Here is a 23,292-nt window from a genome sequence, read left to right on the forward strand (position 1 = left end):
AACCATACAACCACAAACCACACACACAACCACACACACAACCACACACAACCACAACCACACACAGAACCAACCACACCCACACACACACAACCACACACACAACCACACACACACAACCACACACACACAACCACACACACACAACCACACACAAACAACCACACACACAACCACACCCACAACCACCCACACACACAACCACACACACACACAACCACAACCACACACACAACCACACACACACAACCACACACACACAACCACACACAAACAACCACACACACAACCACACCCACAACCACCCACACACACAACCACACACACACACAACCACAACCACACACAACCACACACACAGCCACAACCACACACCCACACACACACAACCATACACACATAACCACAACCCCACACAACCACGCACAACCATACATCACACAACCACAACACACACAACCACACACACAACCACAACAACACACACAACCACACACACAACCACACACCTAACCACACACACACACACAACCACACACACACACACAACCACACACACAACCACACACACACAACCACACACCCAACCACACACACACACACACACAACCACACACACACAACCACACACACACACAACCACACACACACAACCACACACACAACCACACACACAACCACACACACACAACCACACACACACAACCACACACACAACAACCACACACACACAACCACACACACAACTGCACACACACAACCACAACCACACACACAACCACACACACAACCACACACACACCCAACCACACACCCAACCACACACACAACCACACACACACACACAACCACACACACACAACCACACACATACAACCACACACACACACAACCACACACACACACAACCACATACACACACACAACCACACACACACAACCACACCAAGCATTGACATAGCCAATAGGTCTCGCCTTTGGGACCTTATAAGTGTTTAGCCACGCAACAGTTGATGTGGTTGCACCAAGGATATTGTGCTGCATAACTAAATACTTCGAAGGTCCCAAAAGCGAGACCTATTGGCTATGCCAATGCTTGTTAATCCTACTGGCAATAAGTTTAGTCCATGTCTGCTTATAACAATCCTTAACCGATACTGCCAAGTAACCCAGAAGTAAAGGAAATGCCCTCACTCTCCCTTCTCCCTAAGTTCATTGAACATTGCAGTCTTCACTCAGTCTTCTCCCAATACTAGACCATAGAATCCTCACAACTGAGAATGAGACCAAACATCTACAATATTGTTATCAGTTATTGGGACATGATGTGGCCTAACCTAAAGACCTATCCTAAAACAATAATACACAACATACCCAAACTTTCTCATTCTTCGGTTTTCCTCAGTTAACCAGTGCTACCATTGCTGCATTTTCACAGCTTGTCACGCAAAACTATAGCCAGCATCAAGGATGCTAGAAAGGTAATACTCCCCCCTCCTTTTAACACTTCTCTTGTCCTTGCTTCACCCATCACCTGCCTTCCCCCAAAAAAGAAAAAAGATTAAACCCCCAGCACTTACAGGGTTGGAGAAAATGTGGATTACCAACTCTTCCTCCAGGGTCCACATGGGAAGGCCATTGAGTTTTCTCAAAACTTCTGCCCGGTCTTTTTGATCTACCTGAACTCCTGCCCTCAATCTAACCATGTGATGTGATGAAACTGCACCAGCCACTGTAAATTCAAGACATCAACAAAGCACGGTGTGTTCTTACCACCCAGTTCACAAAGTTCAAATGGCTGATGAGAATCTTTGACTTCTTTATTGCTACCAATCCCTCAGTTAAACTTCCACCTTTTTCCTTGAAAGCCATACCTCTATCTTCTCTGAATTCAATTCAATTCACAGAAATATCAGTGAAATGCTTTGGTTTTCTGTCTATTTCAAAGACACAGCAATACCAATCTCCCCCATGAATGCTTGAAAACCCCTTAGTGCCTGACCATAAGCAGCCTGATCTTTTGGTGCCACAAAGATTACATCATCCAGATAATGTGTCACTGTCTCCATAGCTGTTGGTGCAATGAACGTCTGATGTAGAAAAGAAGTAAACCAACCATAAGTTATGCCTTGTCAACTAACATAAAGCCATCAATTGCAGCCTTCAAGGAAGAAATCATTAAGATCTGCTAGTAGAAGTGTAAAATCTGATTAGATGCCACTTTTTGCCATTTCAGACATACCGTCCACCCATCTTGACTAGTGAAATAGTGGCATAACTGAGGCATAATACACTGATTTTTCCTCTTCTGGAATGAAGTAATTAACTGACTGGCCCTCTGACAATGGAAAATTATGCTTGAACTTGAACTCCCCCTCTATTTTCTATGTAACCATTTCTAAGGCTAAAAATATCTGAAGGCCAATCCTCAAATTGCCTTGTCATCCATCTAATTCCCTGCCCATTTCTTCTTTATGTAAAGAGGGACTTTTATCAGTTTTTTTTATAGGTTTACTCACTGCACAGCAAGCTACTTAGAGTATTTTATTCTTAGCTTCTATACCCTACCATAAAAACAACCTTGAACCCACATTCCAAAACGTCTGCTGCTCTTAGGTCAAGGTACCTGGCTAGCCATATATACAGCTATTCCACATCAACTAATGTAATATAAGAGCCTTTTCCCATGTTCCCTTGGAATTTTCTTCCCCTTCCTGTTTGCTCTTCTGCCCTGGCCCTAACCTGCCAAAACGGACCTTGTTCCCTTAAGTATCCTTCCTCAGTAAGTTGCGTTGGGCACCTAGGAGAGGACCAATATCAACCTGGCAATCCACGGACGTATGTATTGCAGGTGTTGGAGCCATCCATTGTAACCAGACCTTGTTATCCAGTTCACCCTTCTCCAGCTCTACATTCTCTTCCAAACATTGTAATGTTCCAAAAGGCGTTTGCAGTAGGTGCTGGCCTATATCAAAAAGGATGGTGTCCAATTCTCAAGGGTAGCTGGTACCCTTGATCTCCTGGTTAATTCTGGTTCTTTCTCGTTTGACCCCTCCTTCACTGAAACTCCATGTGTATACTACCAGTTTTAAGACATCCACATTCTCCTGTTTCAAAATCAGTCCCTTTGTTGATGTCATCAAATGGGTCCAAATTGTTTAATGATGCCCATGTAAGGTACCCTTTTCTTCACATCCCCAGTCACCTCTGCCTCATTTGTCTCTCTATTCCCCATTTTTCTTTTACCCCTTTCATTTGTGTATTTTCAATATTTATTTTAACCATGTCCCTCTCTCCTCCCCTGTAGCTTAAACTTGTCCTTCACCATATACTTCTTTTCCTCTGTACCCACACTTTTGTCCACCTCTTCACCTTTGGCTGGTGGCTTACCACTTTTTACACTCATAGTTGCCTCGTCCACCTTTACAAACTTCCCTCGCTTCTCATTACTCAATGGTGTAAGCCTCCCACAAAACTCATTAGTCCTTTTTTCCTGATCTCAACAGTTAAACCCTCTCTAGCGCTTGGTCATCAATGGGGAATCCTCTCTAGCGCTTGGTCATCACTGGGCTTTTTACTACTGTTGTTCATCTTTGTTGTCACTTTCAATGGCTTCACTTGGCTCCTCCTTCTACTGTCATCCTGCAAGCCACCACACTGCTCCATTGACTTTTCCCAGTACTCAGCCAAGTCCTGTAACTACCTGTCTTCATTTAATTGTCCTGGAAAACTTTCCAGACCACTCCATGGCCCTTAACAAATCTCTTACTCCTCTAGATCCCAGTCATTGATTTAACTCTTCACTGTGTCTGTCACCTATCCTGTACCCCTGTGTCACTCAGACAATCTCTATTAGTACCCAGGACTGCCCATCATTTACACCACTGTCTGAGAAAAGCACATACATTTTCTTGATATCCAGTCTCAGACAGGCCACATGGGCCTATCCTCAGTTAGGTCTAGTGCCTTGAAGCACCCAGAACTCTGTCAGTGGCTGCATACCCATGCTCACCTGCCAGAGTTGTATTCCTTCTCCCTGCATGATTCCCAAACCATGACGTTATGCGTGCCCGGCACCCCCAAGGGCTTTTCAGGACCTAAATACTAAACCCCCTTCTAAACCAGACTTTTACTCCACCCAAACCCATCTTCCTTCCATAGCTCCTCGTTGCCCACCTGGCCTTATTCATCTATGCATGAAGTGAAAAAAGGGTCTCAATCTCCTTCTGCTACCTTACACTTCTTAGATCTCCGATACTCCCAGTCAGCATGTAAAGCACGTACCTCCTGACCCATTTTACAAACCATTTTATTCTAATAACTGCCTGATCCACTCTCCTTCCTTTGAAGCAATTCCAACCTTTTGCCATCCTCTTCCCCACCAATTTGTTTCATCTCCCCAAGAGCGTAACTCTTCATTTGTTCCTCATTCGGTGAACCAGCAACCTCCTTTTCTCTCCCCCACATTTCATTCAGAGCTTCCCCTATCTACCGCTTCCCCTGAATGCTGAGAACCGCACTAATCATGTGAGCTGTGTCTCGCTCTTACCTCTGACAGGGTGCAGTGTACCCTTCACCACAGCAGCTCCCTCCTCTTTCTCCTAATTTTACCTGAGACTCCCCTAACTGCACTCATTCTTTTTCTCCTACACACAGTCCTCTGCACACTATTGTGTAGAGATATGCATTGTGTCCCGCCAGTTGCCCCCTTTCTCACCAAGCTGCTGTTTTCACCACCCCGCTCTAAATTGGTGTTGTCCATACACTTGACATCAGCTGCCCTGCCTGGCCTTCAGCGCCCCTACCTCGAATTAAATGGGCCATGTGGGGAAACACCACTCTAGTGTAGGAAATTACTACTGGATTCAACGTTCTCATCACCGCAATCCTATTCTCATCTGACGCTCTCTCCCCACCAACTGGCCCTCAAATTTTGTCTTGCATATTTCCGGGCCAGTAAACAGACCCGCACCATGGGTGCCATTTCTCCCTCCTTGTGCCTGAGATGCTATATATTCCAGCTGAGGTGCCAACAGGCAGAGTTAGTTGGATTGAAATAACCATGTTTTCAGCTGTTTTTAAAGGCAGATTCTGAAGGGGCCTGGTGCAGTCCTTGAGGAAGGACATTCCACTGTCTTGCATCTAAATGGGAGAAGGAGGATCCCCCGAGTCTGGGTCTCTCGAACCGAGGAAGTGAGTAGTTTGGCTTTACATAATCTAACATGTCTTTTGTGAATGTATAGACAGGTGAAGGCCTACAGCTAGGGCCCTTATTGGATAAGGCACACAAAGTGAGTAATAGTGCTATGAAAATGATTCTTTTATGGACTGGCAGCTAATAAGGTCTCTGAACTGAGAGGTATTAGATTGTTATTTGGACACATTTAGGATAAGTCTGGCGGCAGCATTCTGTACGGCCTGCATTCACTGGAAAGGGTGTTCACAGAGTCCCATTTAGAGAACGTCCCTTAGTCATTCCTAGAAATAATCAAGGCATGGACCACAGTTTTGTAAGTAAAGGAAGGCAAAATGTCCAGCATTTGCTTTAGGGCCTTAAGCAGGTTAAAACATGTGGTGGTGACAGACGCTGTCTGATATGTAAATGACAAGTCATGATCAAATTTGATTTATTTAGAAATCTGTTTATTAAGTTGTAAGTTGCAGTGAAAATCATACGATACATCTTAGAATGGCAGAGAGCATAATTACAGCTGGTGCACAGCAACATCGCAGAACACATCACATAGAATCATAACACTGTGCACCGGTCAAGTGGCATTTAGCATTGATTAAAGTTGTAACCTGTGAGTCTGCGAGGAAAACTATCATTACGCGCAATGTTGTAGTCCCATCACTAGCGGAAAGCGTCAAGTCGCAGTCACTTTTGCCAAAGACGTATGTTTCCCAGTGCAGCCCCAGATCGATATTCAAACATCGCTGAACTGCCCATCCTACAACTGGGGGACTGTCCCTTCTACAACCTTTCAACTAAAACAACAACATCCAACAGCAGCTCACAAGTTTAATTCCAGATGCCCTTCTCCCTCGAACCCCCCCCCCCCGGTGAGCCCCCCCCCGGCCTCCCACCCCCAGGAACGTCGCGGCATGCATGGTCGCCGATATCAATTCAGGCACCCCCCGCGCCGCCCCAGTCCACCAGATCGGACAGCCCCCCTGCGCCTAACGCGGCTCCTGCTACTCGCTACCGTCCCCAGCCAGGGCCGTCCCATCGGGCCGTAACAGGACCTGCAGCATCTCTCGTCATGATCAAATTTGATGCCCAGATTCTAATTCACAAAATAAAATGATAGACGAATGTTGAAACTTTTCAAACACTCATCCCCAGTCACAGATCTGGGTTTAATCCAACGTTATTTTGCTTGCCATGTCACCCCAGTTTAGACCCAGTCATATGCAAATCAGTCTTGACCCTGTGCCTCATGGAAACAGTCCAGCCCGAACTGCCAAGCCAGGTCCTCCCTGGACCAGAAACAGATATGTGACTGGGGGTGAATGTTTGATTTGTTTAGCATACCGTCCATCATCTGTTCTTTTTGCTGATTTCATATTATTCTGACTGGTGTCAGAAAATTGCCTAATTCTTTAAGCCACCATGCTGAGGACCAGATGGAATTAAGTGTGCCAAATAAAATTATTTTGGTCTTATTCTCACGTAGCTTAAGGCAACTTTCTTGCATCCAAGATGCAACTGATGGTAGATAGACATGTCCTGAATTTTTCTAGGAATAGTTTGAAATTCTGTTCTATGGGGACAATCAACTGAGTGTCATCAGTATATGATACTATTTTTAGGCCAAAAGGTTGAACCAGCTTTGTTAATGGCGTGATGCACACATTGAACAGGGTGGGGGGCTCAGAGAGGAGCCATGAAGGTCACTAGAATGTAGTTGCTGGCAGGAGATTTAAAACTGAGAAGTCCTGTTAGCGGTCTGTTGTCCATCTAAGTGCGGAGCCTTCTTTTCCATGCTGATCCAGCAATCTCTGATGGGAAACCGTATCAAACACTGCGGAGAGAGCCAGATGGACCAGGGCTGCTGATCTTCCACGGTCTAACCTCGCAAGATCGCTAAAAGAGCGGATTCAAGTGCTGTACGTAGGACTCGCCCAATAATGAAATAATTCACGAATATGTTGACATTTGCTTTTTAGCTGAATTTTACAATACGTTAGTGTCAAGAGGTATGAATGAGGTAGATGGGTCTAAAGTTTGACAATTCTGAGATGTCTGAGCCAGGTTTCCTAAAGAGTTTAACATAAGCCAACATCAAAAGCGTAGGAACAGTGGAAGAATAAATAGCGGAATTTAGGAACTGGCAAATACAATTATTGACTAATTTCAAGATGGAAATCTGCCCGGACTATTACAAACAACTTCTGTTACGACAAATGCTCAGACTTTCATTCTAAATATTTTTCTATGTGTGAGAAGAGGGGAATGGGGTCTTGACATTGTGAGCTTGTGAGGCTCTTCCACCCCCCCCCCCCCCTCCCCAAGACTCCATCAAAAAACAAAAGCTTCTCAGGCGGCCGCCTATGTTTGGGGGGGTCTTTACACCCCGCCATGAACATCGGCTGTGCAAAGGCTCTGAACACCAGATGGAAACCTGCTCTGTGCAGGGGTTTCCAGACCACCTTTTCAGCCACCATATAATATGGACTTCTCACAGGGTGCCACCGTGTGCGTTAGAAAGTTTGAATGCCACCTGAACATGTTCTCAATTTAGACAACAGATTACCGTCAGCACCCATAAACTGAGGTACCAAATCCTTCTAATTATGCATTAATAGACTTTCTGAAATTCCAACAGGTGCGTCGCAAGAAAGGCGAAGAGGGCAGCGTCTCACTTAGGGCGACCGCCTCCCTTTATCTATTTATGGATACTTTTTTCAGTCCAGGACTTTTGTGTGATGGCCTAATGCATTCTGGGTGTTTTAGTATTATTTTATCTCCATTTAACTAATTAGACTCACTCAAGTGATTGATTATTAGGTGAAAAACTCAGGACTCGAGAAAGGGGCTGTAATGACTTGAAGTGAGGTGGTCACCCTACTCACACTGCCCTTACCTGACCTCGTGCCTAATTTGAGCTAGTCTATTTCTGTGTTCCCTGCCTTCCAGATTGTGCCGCTTGCACAACAGTCCCAGCAAGGCCTTGCTGCCTCCTCTTCTCCTCTTGCACCTGTCCTCTACCCACCCCCACAAATTCACCACCCACCCAGTCACCACCCATCCAGCCTTCCATTCACTAGCTCATCCATCCAGCCTCCAATTCCCTCATCCATCCACCCACTCGTCCATTTACTCACTCATCCGTCCATGCGTACACACATTCATCGATCTGCTAATTACATCCTCCACTCATGCGTTTGCTGACTTGTCCATGCATTCCCTCACCAATCCATATTCATCAATCCACCCACTCATCCATTCACAAGCAGAATTACGCCTCAGTAACTGAGGGAAGCTGGTGCTGCTTCTGCCCCACCTGTACCTCTGCTGCTAGGGCAAGGAAGCTTGCTTTGCTACTGTCAATCCTATTTTGTGTTTGAGGAAATCGGCCATGGCTACTTTTCTGCTGTAGCTTTTCCATGAAGGTTATTGCGCTGCTGTTGGTTGGTCCTGCCTGTTCTGACAGGGAGGAAAGCTTGTGCTGTTAATGTAACTGTTGTACCTGCTCTTTGAAGAAGGAGAGCTTGCAATGCTGATGCATGCACTGGAATTGTTTGTGCACTGCAGACTCTGTGCTGTGCCTTTTCTGAGAGAGAAGACTGCTTCCACTGCTGATGCTTTGCTGGATCTATTCTGACTGGTCCGTCTTGGAAGGGAGCCTGCCCTGCTCATGCCCATGTTGTACCCGTTCTGTGACTGAGGATAGCTTACGCGTCTGCCATGTTGTGTGAGGGAGGGTAGCATGCACAGCTAGTATGCTTTAGCTGCCCAGTCTCTGTAACTCACTGAAGCTAGAGAAAACCCTGTCACTGACCATACAGGAGCCAAAAGGACTGATATATCATGTTTTGAAAAGAGTAGATACCCATATTATTCAGGATTTTTCTGTCACAAACATGTCTTTTGGAGGGGGCAAGTTGCATTTCATATTCCCCCAGATTAATTCACCACTAATGCTTTTTGTTTTTTGGTTCTGGAGTAGCTGGCTGCTTGCCTAGAAGTGCTTTAACGCTTCATCAGGGGTGGCAAGCGCTATATAAATGCAAACCTTTTCCCTCCTCTATCCCACCACTATCCTTCTCAATCCAAATAACAGACTAACTTATCAACCGCTCAAATTAATTTCGTATTTCACTAAACTAATTTCACGACTAATCCTTTATGGCTTCCAGAGTAGCGTGCTACTCGCCGAAAAAGCACTTTGACGCCTCGTCAAGGGTAGTAAGTGCTATATAAATGCAATTGCAATACAATACAATACCACTATGAATTCATCATCATTATTTTGCATGTCTGTTTAGCTGACTAGTGATGTCTGAGTTAAAAGGGTGAGACATTTGTGTTTTTTCAGCCTTTGTGAAGACAAATGCCGTGTGACGCAGTTCTTTTGGACCTGGGCACCGTTCTGCAGATTGCTGAGTCACTGGAAAGCATTGTCTGTCGATGCTTCGGTCCTGATGGCGGGCAGGTACTTTTCATCAAAGCCACCGGCGAGCTCCTTATTACCAGAGATGGAAAAACGATTTTGGAGTCCCTGCTGCTTGACCACCCAGTAGCCAGGTAAATAAACTGCATCAGAGCATGTGTGAACGCCTTGTGTAGGCTCAGGTGGAACAGAGATTTATGATGGGGTCGTATACCCTAGTTCTCTTCGGTAGCACTCATCTGTAAAATGGCAGCTATTTATGTGAGGAAGAGCATGAAAAGAATTATGTGGATCCGTGTTTGAGTTCAGTCACCTTTAGGCGTCTGCCTAGTCTTTGCTCTAATGGAGGGCATGTGCCCAAGAATTCAGTCTAAAGCAGCTTTTGCCAAATTGTGTCGGTTCGTGAGCAGATTTGTGGTTGGTCGGGAAAGTTCGAGCAATAAATAAAGATGCTATTAAATTCAGTTTAACTTGTTACATTTGTCCTGTTTCAAAGATATAGGTCAACAGTCAGGCTATGCCTTCTGACAAATTGATGCGCGGTTGGTGTTTTCTTTCGCCGACTGCACAGTGAGAGGACTTTTTAAAGTGAATTACGTGACAATTTTGCGAAGTACAGGGAATGTGAAAGGAACGGCTGTTGTTTTGTGTGTGCAACACACAAAAAATGTAAATACTTTTAAATGAACTATGAATTCCGTAATTATAAAAGCAAAAAGGATGCTCGTATTTGTGTATTTCTGAAGTTAAGATGGAAACAAAGAAACTTTACTTGGTGATGCACAAATAATAAATATTCACTGAGACCTGATAATTACACATTATCATTTGTGTGCTATATAGTTTTATCAGTAAAACTGTATGTCTGTGCAGAGTTAGAGACCATTTCAATAGAAGATGTACTTTCTGTAAAGGACAATGCTCTACCACACGATGCTTAAGTTACATTAATAAATCGCCACTATAAATGTCCATTAAAGGTAGGTGGGTCGCAAACGTTTGTTGTTCTAAAATGTATTCATGGTTAAAAGTTTGGGAACTGGTGGTCTAGAGAATCATGACAGTTTGGTTTCAGAGGTTGCTATACCCATACACTCACCCGCATTCGGAAGGTGTCAACCTCTTTTCAATCCTATTCAGCACTCCTACAACAACATGCCTCCATAGACTGCAGTGGGGTCACCCTCTTTGCAAACCTGCATCACCCTCTAAAATGGGTTATGCCTTATGCGCCTTAATGTGATTACCCTCTTAAGTATCAGGCTTCACACTTACGAGCCACCTGTTACTGAAAAGTTAAGCAGGGAAGATGTCTGTTACCCAAAGTTTTACTGAGATGGAAAACAGGCCCTAGCTCCAAAATTAAAGTGGCCCCTTTGCAAATTGGGTAGTTAAAAAAGGTGCACATTTGTAAATTGAGCTCCTCTAAACCTTTTAAGACTTGATGTCATGGTGGCCATTGAAGGGTGGGAAATGCACATATTTGTATTTGCTGCAGGCAATGTTTGTGGGAATATTAGCGAAGTTCAGCAGTGAAATTCACTATATTCCTTTATTATCAAAAAGATAAAATCTTTGACACGTCCCTAATCTTCTCTGATATTGTTCCATTAATGCTGCCTTGGCGAAGAATAGCATTGGCTATCCATCTTTCTCAATGCCTCAATCTTGTCCCCCCTTTCCTCTCTACATGTACCACCTTTCCACCTATATTGTCCCCTTCAAGCATAGCCTGCACGTTACTGAATATAGGAGTTGATGAGCCTTTTAACTTGTACAGTTAAAACTTCTTTGAAGAATTGGACACTCTTGACCTCTCCCAACTCATCAATTTCCCAGCTCACTCATGAGTACATTGACTCCACATATTTTCCACTGTTGCTGAACATATCAGCTCCTAGCAGTTATCCTGGGCGGACCACAGTTGAATTAACTTCTCAAATGAAAGTGAGGTCTGAAAACAAAATAATAACCTGTTTACACCCCAGAACATTGTATTCCACAGAAACTTTAAATCTAACATTCTGATTTCATACAACTGTTTCTGGGCAAGGGGAGTCAAGCGCGCATTACAAGGGGAAGTTTCTTACCGGCGACACCGCCAGGAGTCTGAGAATCGCGCTGGTCTCGACAGGAGCCCCTGCCTCAGCCTCTGCCACTCGCGCTGCCGCCACCGGACCACATTTCCCAAGGTCCCAAGCGGCGGCGGCGCACCCTGCTGACGACACCACAGCGCCCGGAGGCGCATTTAAGACCCGCCGAGACCGGCGGAGCAGGGGAGTCAAGCGCGCATTACAAGGGGAAGTTTCTTACCGCCGACACGCCAGGAGTCTGAGAATCGCGCTGGTCACGACAGGAGCCCCTGCCTCAGCCTCTGCCACTCGCGCTGCCGCCACCGGACCACATTTCCCAAGGTCCCCAGCGGCGGCGGCGCACCCTGCTGACGACACCACAGCGCCCGGAGGCGCATTTAAGACCCGCCGAGACCCGCTTCGCGGGACGCGCCGGGCTAAGCCCGGGCAAAGGGCGGGCTCTCTGTGGCCCTCAGTGGTCACCAGCGGTCGGGCGGGCCATCCCTCTTACGACAACAGGCTGTGAAGGTAACTAAACATACTATGGGGAAACGCACTAACACGATCGTACCTGTAGCCCCTGCTGTCCCCACTGAGTTGCCTATATCGTTTGATAAACTGTTGACCAACGCCCTTACTATGGTCACCAATGAGATAGCAGACACCGAAAGAAGGATGTCTATTGGACAATCTACTTTTACTCCCCCATGTTCTCAATCTTTAAAGGCTACTTCTAATCATGGCCTTCCACTCTCCCCTGCTGTAATTGTCACCAAACCAACTGTCCAAGTTGACATATCCGCCCCCACTCCTGGAGCTACCAGTTTGGCGAGTGTTCCTGTCACTGATATTTCATTGGAACCTGAAACAGATACAACGCCATCTACTAACAAAACAGCAGGGGAAAAACGCAAGAGAGGCCCTGCCAAAAGTGTTGTAAATAAAAGGAAACAACCAAGCCGCTGCAGAAATCAACCCACCCCACAGAGTATGTGGCACAAAGATAAAGACTGTGAAATAGTAACACCAATTGACACTGAGGATTTACTGCCTCCACTATCATTATTGGACAAAGGCACTGAGAGACTCCTTGTTTCTGCATGCAGACCACAGCCTCTAGCTCCGGACAAAGGCAATTGTGGGGATTTCATGTTGCCTTTTGAGGGAATTAATAACTCTGTCTGTACGCAGACTGAGTTCCTCGACCAAAATACTCAACCTAAACCCAATGGCAACTTGATCGAAACTATTGTAGATACCGTTTTTAAACAAGTTGAAATTCAAATAGCTAAACAATTCAATACTATTTTTAAGAGACTAGATAAAATCGAAAACCTTGTCAAAAAAGAGGAAATTAAAAGGAAAGGCATTATCAGTTTAGATGCTCTTCGGGGCGAGAAATTTATGAAGGAGTTAGAATTACTATGTAATGGTATGAGGGAGGGGGGTCCGGCCGTTATTGAGGATCTTGGGTCTAGTAACATCAAAGGCCCAACTATTTCTAAAAATGCTTCCTCTAACTGTAGCCTAGTTAATACCCCACCCGTACGGAACATTGGTCCAACTTCTGACCCCTCTGAAGTAGCAGGAACTGTAACGGCCAAAACTGTAAGTTCAAATATCAAGGCTATAACTATTCAATCAGCCACCTCACTAGCCAGGACAGGCATCACCATGGATGGTGCAAGTAACAGTGGAGGTGTACCTGTAAAAAATAGACCCACTAATAATCAAGGGCCACCACTTCACTTACCCCCAGAAGCCAGCCCATATGTTTTGGTTTTAGCAGGTGTCCCTGCCCTTAAAGAAGGTCAAAATGAGTCATGGGCTCAATTACACAACAAATGTATCGATTGGTTGACCAAACATAAAGGGGCAAGATGGGACATCTCAAATGAAATTATATCAACCCGTCGGGTGAGTTGGGTGGGTCCACAGTACAAAAATATTAGTGGGGACTGTATAGTGATTAATTTTAGACACCCAAACTCAGTTAGATTTTTTATGGATAACCATAACACTCATGTCAGTTTCGCCACTGCAATAACTCTCCTTCCACTGGGTTATTTCTATAGGCCTCCCCATAGACCACTTCAAACGGCCCCTACTATTTTTCCTTTATTTAATAGATTTTCCGCCCTATCTGATTTAGGAAGTCTAGATTGACTACCACCAACATCCTCTAACACATCCAATGAGGTTACTAGTATTGTTCCTCTGGAAGAACCAAATTTCACATGTACCGACAAGATATGCCCAGGTAGATTAGTACCTCCTCATGTAGTATGCCCCGATCTTCCCATTACACTTCCTTCTTCGCCCATCATTTTACCGATTGATACCTTGAGTATCATTAGTTGGAACATCGCTGGGCTCCCAGGAAAGATGAAAATTAAAGAATGGGTTACTTGGATAAGCAATTTTGATGTGGTAATGTTGCAAGAAACTTGGTGCACTTGTGCTCAATTACTGGAGGGCTTTTTCTGTCATAACCTTATTGTACCACCTCCTGCTATGGGGCGACCCAGTGGCGGTCTATCTATCTGGGCAAAAATTTCCAAGGATGTGAAAATTGAACAATTAAATGTGGTCAGCAAACACTTGATAGCCGTGAAATATGTTGCAAGGTTAAAGATTTGTTTTATAAAAAATTTTATAACAATGATTTCGTTAACCATCCTAATCCTATTTTTTCAGAACTGTTTAATTTCATTGATGAAATTGCTAATGGTGAAAAGTATGGCCAATTTGATGGTATTTGTGTAGGCGGAGATTTTAATGCTCACATCCATTCTATATCCCCGCCTTGTAGACGAGGATCCGAACTATTGGACTTATTATATAGCAGGGATTTAGATGATGTAATGGGCTACGGTGGAATTGCGGAGGAAAAAGCACCGGCTCCCACCTACATTGGCCGAGGTAGTTCAACAACTATTGACTATATGTTTACTTCCTCCCTCCTCAGCAGTGTGTTACTTAAATCTGAGGTTGTTAGCAGTTCATATAGTGATCATCTGCCAATAGTAATTCATCTTAAATCCATTAAAAAACCTATAGGCCCACATGAGATTGGGGTCTTAAACATTACTACATCTACAGATAGGCTAAGGATTGTATGGAGAGGGATTGATAACCAAGGGATTTTAGCTAATGTGATTAAGAATCACCCTCTAATTATTGCTAATTGTTTAACATTTGGCGACATTGTTATAATCAAGTCCTTTTGCGATTTATGTGCAGTTATAAAAAGGGCAATCTCCAAACCCACAAAAGAGAACAACATAAATAATCATAGATGGTTTGACACCAATTGTTCGAGGGCTAATAGAGAGCTCAGAAGGGCCTTGGAAGCTAATCACCGAGATGTGTCCCTCGTCAGATCATCACGTCTTAAATATAAACATACATTAAAAGCTAGATCTGAGGAGTTGTTAATAAGCCACTGGGACAATCTAACTAAAACTGCTGTTCTAAAAGACTCGACAGGGTTTTGGAGAGAAGTAAAGGATTTGAGAGCCCTGGGTAGTAATATTACCCCGATAAACTGCAATATCACAGGTGATTCATGGGTTAATCACTTTTCTAAGCTTTATGCCGCGGTTGGAGACCCATCCGAGGACACCTTCCCTGATAGTACCATAGTTATAACATTAGAGGAGGTGGAGGAAGCCATCGACAATAGTGCCGGCAATAAGGCTCCTGGCCCTGATGGCTTGTCCATTGACCAAATAAAATCTAACATCTGTTTCTGGGCCCCCTTACTCTGTAACCTTTTTAATAACTTGAGTAAGAAATCCATCCCCTCGACATGGTCCAACAGTATCATCGTACCCATTTTTAAAAAAGGAAATAGAATGGACCCGGGGTGTTATCGACCAATATCTTTGATTGATAACACCCTGAAGGTCCTTGGAAGGGTTCTATTTAATAAAATTAGTACTTGGGCCGATGAGAACTCTATCATCCATCGTTGCCAGTTGGGTTTTAGGAGTAAACTTGGTACGGTGGAACAATGCCTGAATCTCAATCTCCTAATGGCTAAATATACAAGAGCCAAACAATCCCTCTTATATTTTGGTTTTATGGATTTAAGTTCAGCTTTTGATTTTGTAAACCGTTCTCGCTTATGGTCTATTCTTTTAAATTATGGTTTAGATGAACCTTTAGTCCACTTTTTAGCCAACCTCCATCGCAATTTGAAAGCTAGAGTACGAATAAATAATGAAGGTGAGGTCTCAAATGATATTTTAATTGGCAAGGGGGTGAGACAAGGCTGCGTCTTGGCCCCCCTGCTTTTTATACTATACATCAATGAATTAACTAACTCCTTATGTAACCTGACAAAGGACGTCCCTATCATTAATCAGAGACCTATCCCGGCGTTACTTTACGCAGATGATGCGGTCCTTATGGGCCGCACCCCGAATGCTCTGCGCATTTTAATATCGGGATTTGTTAACCATATGTCTGATCTAGGTTTGTGCACTAATTTTAGCAAATCTTTTATAATGACCTGCGGCCCTAAAAATTATAAAATCTTAAAGATTACAATAGGTCAAAACACTTTAAAAAGCACTTGCACTTTCCCTTATTTGGGTCTGCTATTCTCTAATAGCGGTTCATGGCAACCACATGTTGCAATGGGGAGGAACAAACTCTCTAAATCTATCAATTCTGTTACCTCACTTCGTCAACCACGTCGGGCAGATGTGGTTTCCAGTCTATTACAAATCTACCGGACTCAATGTCTCCCAACTGGAACGTATGGAGCAGAAGTATGGGGGTTCTCGAACTGCTCAGAATTACAAAGAGAAGAGAATAGATTCTGTCGGAAGATCCTGGGGGGGGGGTTATCAGTGCACCGACCTTCGTATGTCACAAAGAACTAAAATTACATTACATCGAGGATTTCATAAGGGCCAGACCTGCATTATTTTGGTTAAGGATTTGGCAAAACCCAGCAGCTTCCCTTTCCCGTGAGATCATTATGGATTGCTTGAAAAGCGAGAACTCGAGTTTAATCCCTTGGTTAAATGCGGTGGAAAGGAGCCTTGTGAGCGTCAACTATGGTCACCTTTTCACAGATCCCGAACAGATTGACCGCTCCCATAAAAACCTGGTGAGAAGGGCACTTTATCAATACTTTTATAATGAGAGGGAAAGAGTGGACTCACTGAAACTATCCACAATAAATTATCAAATGATCCGGGAGTTACATATTGTACCTCCGACGCTACCCCAGCCCTACTTATGTAAAAAATTGGGCAGGTGGAACAGGAGTTTACTATTTAGATTTAGAGACAGGAGCATTGTAAACCTTATTTGTTTTCCACTGGGTTACACTAAAAATTTGGAAAAATTACATTGTCCTTGTGATCTTGGTGGAACCCAGAGTATGCTCCATTTTATTTTTGGCTGTGGTTTTTACAGGAAATATACAAAACATTACCTAATCCCCTACTGCAGGAAACATGATTTGATTGACCACAATCATGCATATAGCCAATTTTTAACGCTTGGATCGGACAAACTAATTTTTAGAGTTAGTGGTTTCCTTAAAGCAATTGTATGCTCACGCAGGTCTCTGAAAATTGAGTGATTTTGTTTACATATGCATTTTGTACTTTGAAGCCTATTTGTCACAAACCTAATGTTAGTTTACATATGCATTTTGCACTTTAAAGCCAATTTGCACGAACACAATGTTAGTTTACATATGCATCATGCACTTTAAAGCCAATTTGTACAAATTTAATGCATCGTATTTGCTTTACCTCTACAAAGTTAGTGGTTACATTTTTGTATATTTTTATATATTGCACGTATGATGGCTTAATGTACAGTTTAGTAAGACTGTATAATTGTATTTTAATTGTTGCTTTTGCAAGTTATATTTAATGTGCTATTTTAATTTGCTGTAACGTAATATTTTAATTTGCGGCCTAAAATTGTAGTGTTAAACTGTGTATTTTAATTTTGGTTCTGTGCTTTTATGGATGGTTTTTGAAATCCGAATAAAGTCTATTTGATTGATTGATTAACTGTTTCTGGGCAAACAGGGCCCCATTTGAAGGCATCTAAGGAAATTCTGGTACATCTTGAAAACATGCTCTTATGCATTCAATACTCATTCCCTTTGTTTATCCGCAATCCTAATCCCTCGAAGACCAAAAATAGTTCACATATATTGCTTTATTGTTTGATTAATAAAAATCATTGCCATGATGGACATACAACAATAAAAACGTATATCAGTCAATTGCTAAAATATTTACACATGCGGGACAATAACGAAATACATTAACTGAGTTCCTGTGTCTTTGCTTACATTATTGCCTCACGCTCTTTTAAAACTAAGTCTGGATACAACCCTGTAATCCATTAATAGTGTCACGTATAAGTAGCGGGTAATAGAGGAATATAATATTTAACAATAAATAATAGTTTAAAGCCTTATCAGCACCCGTTAAGAATTACATAGCCTCTCTGGGTTCAGGCTGCTTAAATATGGACTGCAATTAAATCAGGGGTCCTTGTGGTTAAGACACAGTTAAAACAGTAATAATTCATTTTGATTTTAATGTCATGCTAAAAAGAAGAGGAGCAGGCACTAGGGGGCGTGGCTTGGACTCGGCCGAGCATGGACGCGTGAGCTGAGAGCTCCGTGTCGGCCTCGGAATTTCTCCTGAATTTCTTCCTCCCCGGCGGCGCTGAGGACTCCGAGGCGGCTCCTCTGTGCTTGTGGGTCGCCCGCCTGCAGATCGCGCGGGGTGTCGGCCCCGGGAAGCTGATTTGATCGGCGCTGGAGGCGGGTCCGGCTGGGAGAGACCCGGCCATCTTGCTTTGGGCCTGTGTGGGGCCTGCAAGCTGCGGCCTTGCGTACATTGGTGGCTGGTGGGGGTGGCCATTACCCCGGCTGTGGTGGCGCCCGGCCCGCGCTGCGGTGCCCAACTGCGGAGACCGGCGGAGTGACCGGGGTGGACACCTGGGGCCGGTGGGAGCTGCTGGCGGACTGCTGGCGCCGCTGCGTGTGCCGGCTGCGGAAGCCTGGGGACTGTTGGCGGCTGAGGTGGACCGGTCCTGGCGGTGGAGCCCTGCGGATTGCCGGGTGAGCGGACTGCGGTCTACTGTGGGACTGGTGCAGGAGGTACTCGGCGGACGCGCCTGGGCTCCTGATCTGTGGGCTTCGCCCCCCTGCTCCTGGTGTTCTGGCCTCGGAGAAGGCCTGGCTGCGGGGCGCTTTTGGCGCTTTTGGCGCTGGAGAGAGTGCTGCGGCGGGGGATCTTGCCTTAAGTGACATCTGGCCCGCGTTTCCTTGCGGGACCGGCCCCTGAGGAGTGCCCTGTGCTGCCTGCCTCAGGGACGCCGTGACTCTTCTGGAGGCGTGCAGATATTTTTTTTTATATAGCGCAAATCACCAACCGGTGAGTCCTCACCGGCGTGGTGAGGACTGTCCCCCGGCCGTGCTGCCGCCCGACGGAGCACGCTGAGCGGGGCATTTGGGTGCTGGCTGGATCCCTCCGTGGAGGCGGTGGACCCTGGTGGGTGACCGAGGCGTGCCCGGTGCGGCGGCTACTCATGGTGTGGAGGTGCCCGAGACCTGACTGAGGCGGACGGCTGGCGGCTACCACGAGGCGGACGTGAGAGGCTCCTCGCGACCGGGGCGTGCTGGGGCTCTGGTGGTCGGAGCATGGGGAAGCCGCGGGGGGGGGGCCCCGCTGGATCGAGCGGAGACCCCGCCGGACCTGCAGGACCAGGAACCGGCTGGAGCACTTGCGGCGGGACTGCGGCAGCAGCAGATGGACCGGATCCTCCAGGCCATTTCTGATTCGGGGGAGGCGCTGCGCCGGGACATAGCGCAGGTGTCCACTAGCCTCGGGCTCTTGCGAGCAGACCATGGCAAGTTGGCCGACCGCGTTGAAACCGCGGAACTCAAGCTGGTCGCGTTGGAGCTGGCCCACAAGGCGACGGAGGCATCGCTGGGGGATTTATCGCGTAGAGTGCACCTACTCGAGAAGAGGGCTGAGGAGGCGGAAGTGCGTAACAGACGCAACAATGTTCGGGTGGTAGGCCTACCCGAGAGAATCGAAGGGGACGACATGATCGGCTACCTTGAGAAGTGGATGCGGGAGGTGGTGGCACCGGAGGGCCTGTCGCAGTTTTACACCCTTGAGAGGGCCCATCGGGTGCCGGCCCGCCCGCCGGCTGCGGGTCGCCCCCCAAGACCGGTGGTCGCACGCTTGCTCCATTTCAAAGATTGCGACCTCATTCTGCGGAGGGCCCGGACATCTGGCCCTTACAAGGCTGACAATGCCCTCGTTTCGCTTTACCCCGATTATTCCCAGGAGGTCCAGCGGAATCGCTTTTCATTCATGGCAGTTAAGAAGGCCCTTCGAGCGGAGGGGATCCAGTATGCCCTGTTCTTCCCGGCCCGCTTGAAGGTGATGGTGGATGGGACTGCTCATTTCTTTGATGCACCCGATGACGCATGGAGCTGGCTGGAGCGGTACCGCGGGGGCCGGAGTGGAGCCGGACGGCGGGCCTCGGAGGCCCGGACCTCGCCGGGACCCCGTCGCGTCCGCCGCCACAGGAGGCGTGTGGGGGATCGCCGGTCTCCCCCGCATTCACAGACGGAGTTGGAGAGGCAGGCAGCTTTGAAGGCGGTCTCCGTCATCTCTGGAGCGGCAGCGGCGGCCTCGCCTGCGGATTCGGGGTCCCGGTGGAGTTCTGCGGAGGAGAAGTCGGGGGCGTCGGAGGAGTCAGTGGACTCTGAGAGTGCCGGTGGACACTTGCCGGAGGTCACCCCGGCCACGGTGGATGGAATGCTGGACGCTTGAGACAGCCTCACTGGGAGCTGTGTGCTGTGCCGGGTGGCATGCTTAGAACTGCCTTGTGGACCAGTGAGGGGCGAGTATGGTTCCGTTACTATTGCTGTGGGGTGTCGCTCCTGGGTTCTGTGTGAGGCTGGGGTGCTTTGTTTTGGGGGGCCGCTGGGGGTGGAGCGCTGCCGGAAGGAGGGGACTCTGATTCCTGAGGCTGATATACGGACTGGCCTTTTGGACTGCTGTCCGGCCCGTGCTGGTGTTGGGTCACCCCCTCTTCCTCACACGTATTGTGAGACTCTGGTGGCTACCAGGGTGCTTTTTTTTGTTCAGGGGCTGTTTGGATGGGTAACTGTGGTTTAGAGCCCGTTCTGGGGTTGGGAGGGATCTGGGTTTGTTGGGTGTGGTTAATGTGGGGGTGTTGTGTCGGTGTGCCCGCTCGGTTGTCTTGGGATGTGATTTGTGGTATATGTTCCTATGGCGACCCGCCCTGAATTGAAGTGCATCACTTGGAATGTGCGGGGGCTGAACTCCATGAGAAAACGCTATAAGGTACATGCATACTTGGTTCGCAGGGGGATCCAGGTGGCCTTCTTGCAGGAAACACATGTAGATCGGGCTGAGGGGCTGGCGCTGCAGAAGCGATGGAGGGGACAACTGTTTTACACTACCTTTTCTGCTTTTGCTAGGGGGGCTTTGATCTGGGTCCGATCCGGGGTTCCTTTTCAACCCACAACCACGCTGGTAGACCCGGAAGGGAGGTTTGTGGCAGTGTCTGGTCGACTGGACGGTAGGGATGTGACCTCCTGCAGTATTTACGCCCCGAACTCTGACTACACTGCTTTCTTTGCCCGGCTCTCTGGGAAGCTGGCGTCCTTTCTGGTGGGCACGGTGTTTCTGGGGGGGGACTTTAACTCGGTCACTGATGTGGACTTAGATCGCTCTCATCCCCCGCTAGCTCAATCGGCGGTACACAGGGTGGCCAAGGTGAGGCGCGATTGGCAGGCAGCCTGGGGACTTGTAGATGCTTGGCGGGTGCACCACACATCGGATAGGGATTATTCCTTCTATTCTGTGCCGCACGACCTCCATGTTCGGCTGGATGGCTTCTTGTGTACCCCGGGAGCCCTGGAGCTGACGTGTCATAGCGAATATCTGGCAAGGACACTCTCCGACCACAACCCCTGCTTGATATCGGTCCTCTGGTCCCAGCAGCGGCAGGCGATTCCGACTTGGCGCTTGAGTCCGGCGCTGCTGGAGGATCCTGTGTTTCATGCGGAGCTTGGGGAGGGTGTGGAACGCTACTTTGCGGGTAATGCGGGGACGGCGACAAGCAGGGCCCTCGAATGGGATGCGCTCAAGGCGGTGGTACGGGGGATTTGTATCTCGGCCGTCGCTGGGACGCGCAAGGTTCTGTCGCGGGACGTTGACCGAGCGGAGACGCGACTACGCCAGGCGGAACTTGCTGGTCACGCTGACGGGGGTGATCAGGGGGAGGTCTTGGCGGCGCGGGAGGAGGTGGCCGCGCAGGTGGAGCGGCTTCGCTGCTATGACTATAAGGAGTACATGGTCCGTGCACACGCTGAGCGGGATAAGGTTGGGTCATTATTGGCCTGGTTGGCTAACCCGGCTCTTAGGGGCACCCCTATACTGTCGTTAGCTACCCCCGCGGGGGACTTGGTTTATTCCCAACGGGAGATCAACGGCCAATTCTGGGACTATTACTCGCAGTTATATCGGAGCAGAATGCGGGACCTGCCTGATGGGCTGGACGCCTATTTAGAAGCTGCTGGGTTGCCACAATTGGATCCGGAACAGGGGTCGGCGCTGGGGGCGGAGATCTCCCTTGGAGAGATCAGAGTGGCGGTTAAGCACATGGCCCGGAAGAAGACCCCGGGGGCGGACGGTCTCCCAGTGGAGTTCTATGCTGCTTAGTTGGACGTCTTGGCTCCGCGGCTACAGGCGATGTACAGGGAGGCGTGGGACGTGGGCGAGCTGCCGGGTACCTTGAGGGAGGCGATCATAGTCCCGTTACTGAAGAAAGGTGGGGCCCCATCCTCCAGGTCAGCGTACCGTCCGCTTTCTATGCTTTCGGTGGATTATAAGATCCTTAGCAAGATCTTGGCCACACGACTCATGGTCCACATGGGCGCGCTGGTGCACCCGGACCAATCGGGTTTTATCCCCACGAGGAATACCACGGCGGGTATTCGCAGGCTAGTGCGGATCATGGGGGACCAGGAGGACGGCCCTTCGGACGCCGTGGTACTGTCGGTGGATATCGAAAAGGCATTCGATAGCGTGGAGTGGCCGTATCTGTTTCGGGTGCTGAGGGGGTTCGGCCTGGGGGACCACTTCGTGCGCTGGACCAGAATGTTATACCGCTCTGCCGTGGCTAGAGTCCGCACGGGGCGTACCATCTCGGCTGCCTGTCAGGTAGAGAGAGGCACTCGGCAGGGTTGTTCGTTATCCCCTCTTTTGTTTGCTCTGGCGATAGAGCCCTTGGCAGCGCATGCCCGTCAGGGGCGGTCTTACGAGGGGGTTCAGTTGTGTGGAGAGCCACACTACATCTCCCTATACGCGGATGACCTCTTGCTGTATCTAGCGGATGCGCGGGATTCTCTGCGTGGCGCCAGACTCCTGCTCCGGGAGTTCGGCTCCTTTTCAGGGTTGCGTGTCAATTGGGCCAAGACTTGCCTGGTTCCTCTGTCTCCTGGGACCCGGGCCCCTGCGGCGCTTGCGGACCTCCGCTGGGAGCCTGCTTGCCTGCCTTACCTG

The 23,292-nt window shown here is 47.6% G+C and overlaps 1 protein-coding gene across 3 annotated transcripts in view; it reads left to right on the forward strand.

Moving 5' to 3' along the window:
* The window catches only part of BBS10 (Bardet-Biedl syndrome 10), a 93,120-nt gene that overhangs the window by 33,895 nt on the left and 35,933 nt on the right, over positions 1-23,292 (forward strand). The window contains exons 2-3 of one of the 3 annotated variants that reach the window (XM_085653864.1): positions 5,073-5,193; positions 9,543-9,751. The exons of 1 other annotated variant lie outside the window; for it this stretch is intronic. In XM_085653864.1, the coding sequence (XP_085509990.1) occupies positions 9,558-9,751 (194 nt within the window). In that variant the 5' untranslated portion in view covers positions 5,073-5,193; positions 9,543-9,557. The remainder of the gene's footprint in view (positions 1-5,072; positions 5,194-9,542; positions 9,752-23,292) is intronic. One more of the 3 variants, XM_085653863.1, reaches the window with a different exon arrangement.

The sequence above is a fragment of the Triturus cristatus genome, chromosome 4_1 (genome assembly GCF_964204655.1).
Source record: "Triturus cristatus chromosome 4_1, aTriCri1.1, whole genome shotgun sequence".
NCBI lineage: Eukaryota > Metazoa > Chordata > Amphibia > Caudata > Salamandridae > Triturus > Triturus cristatus.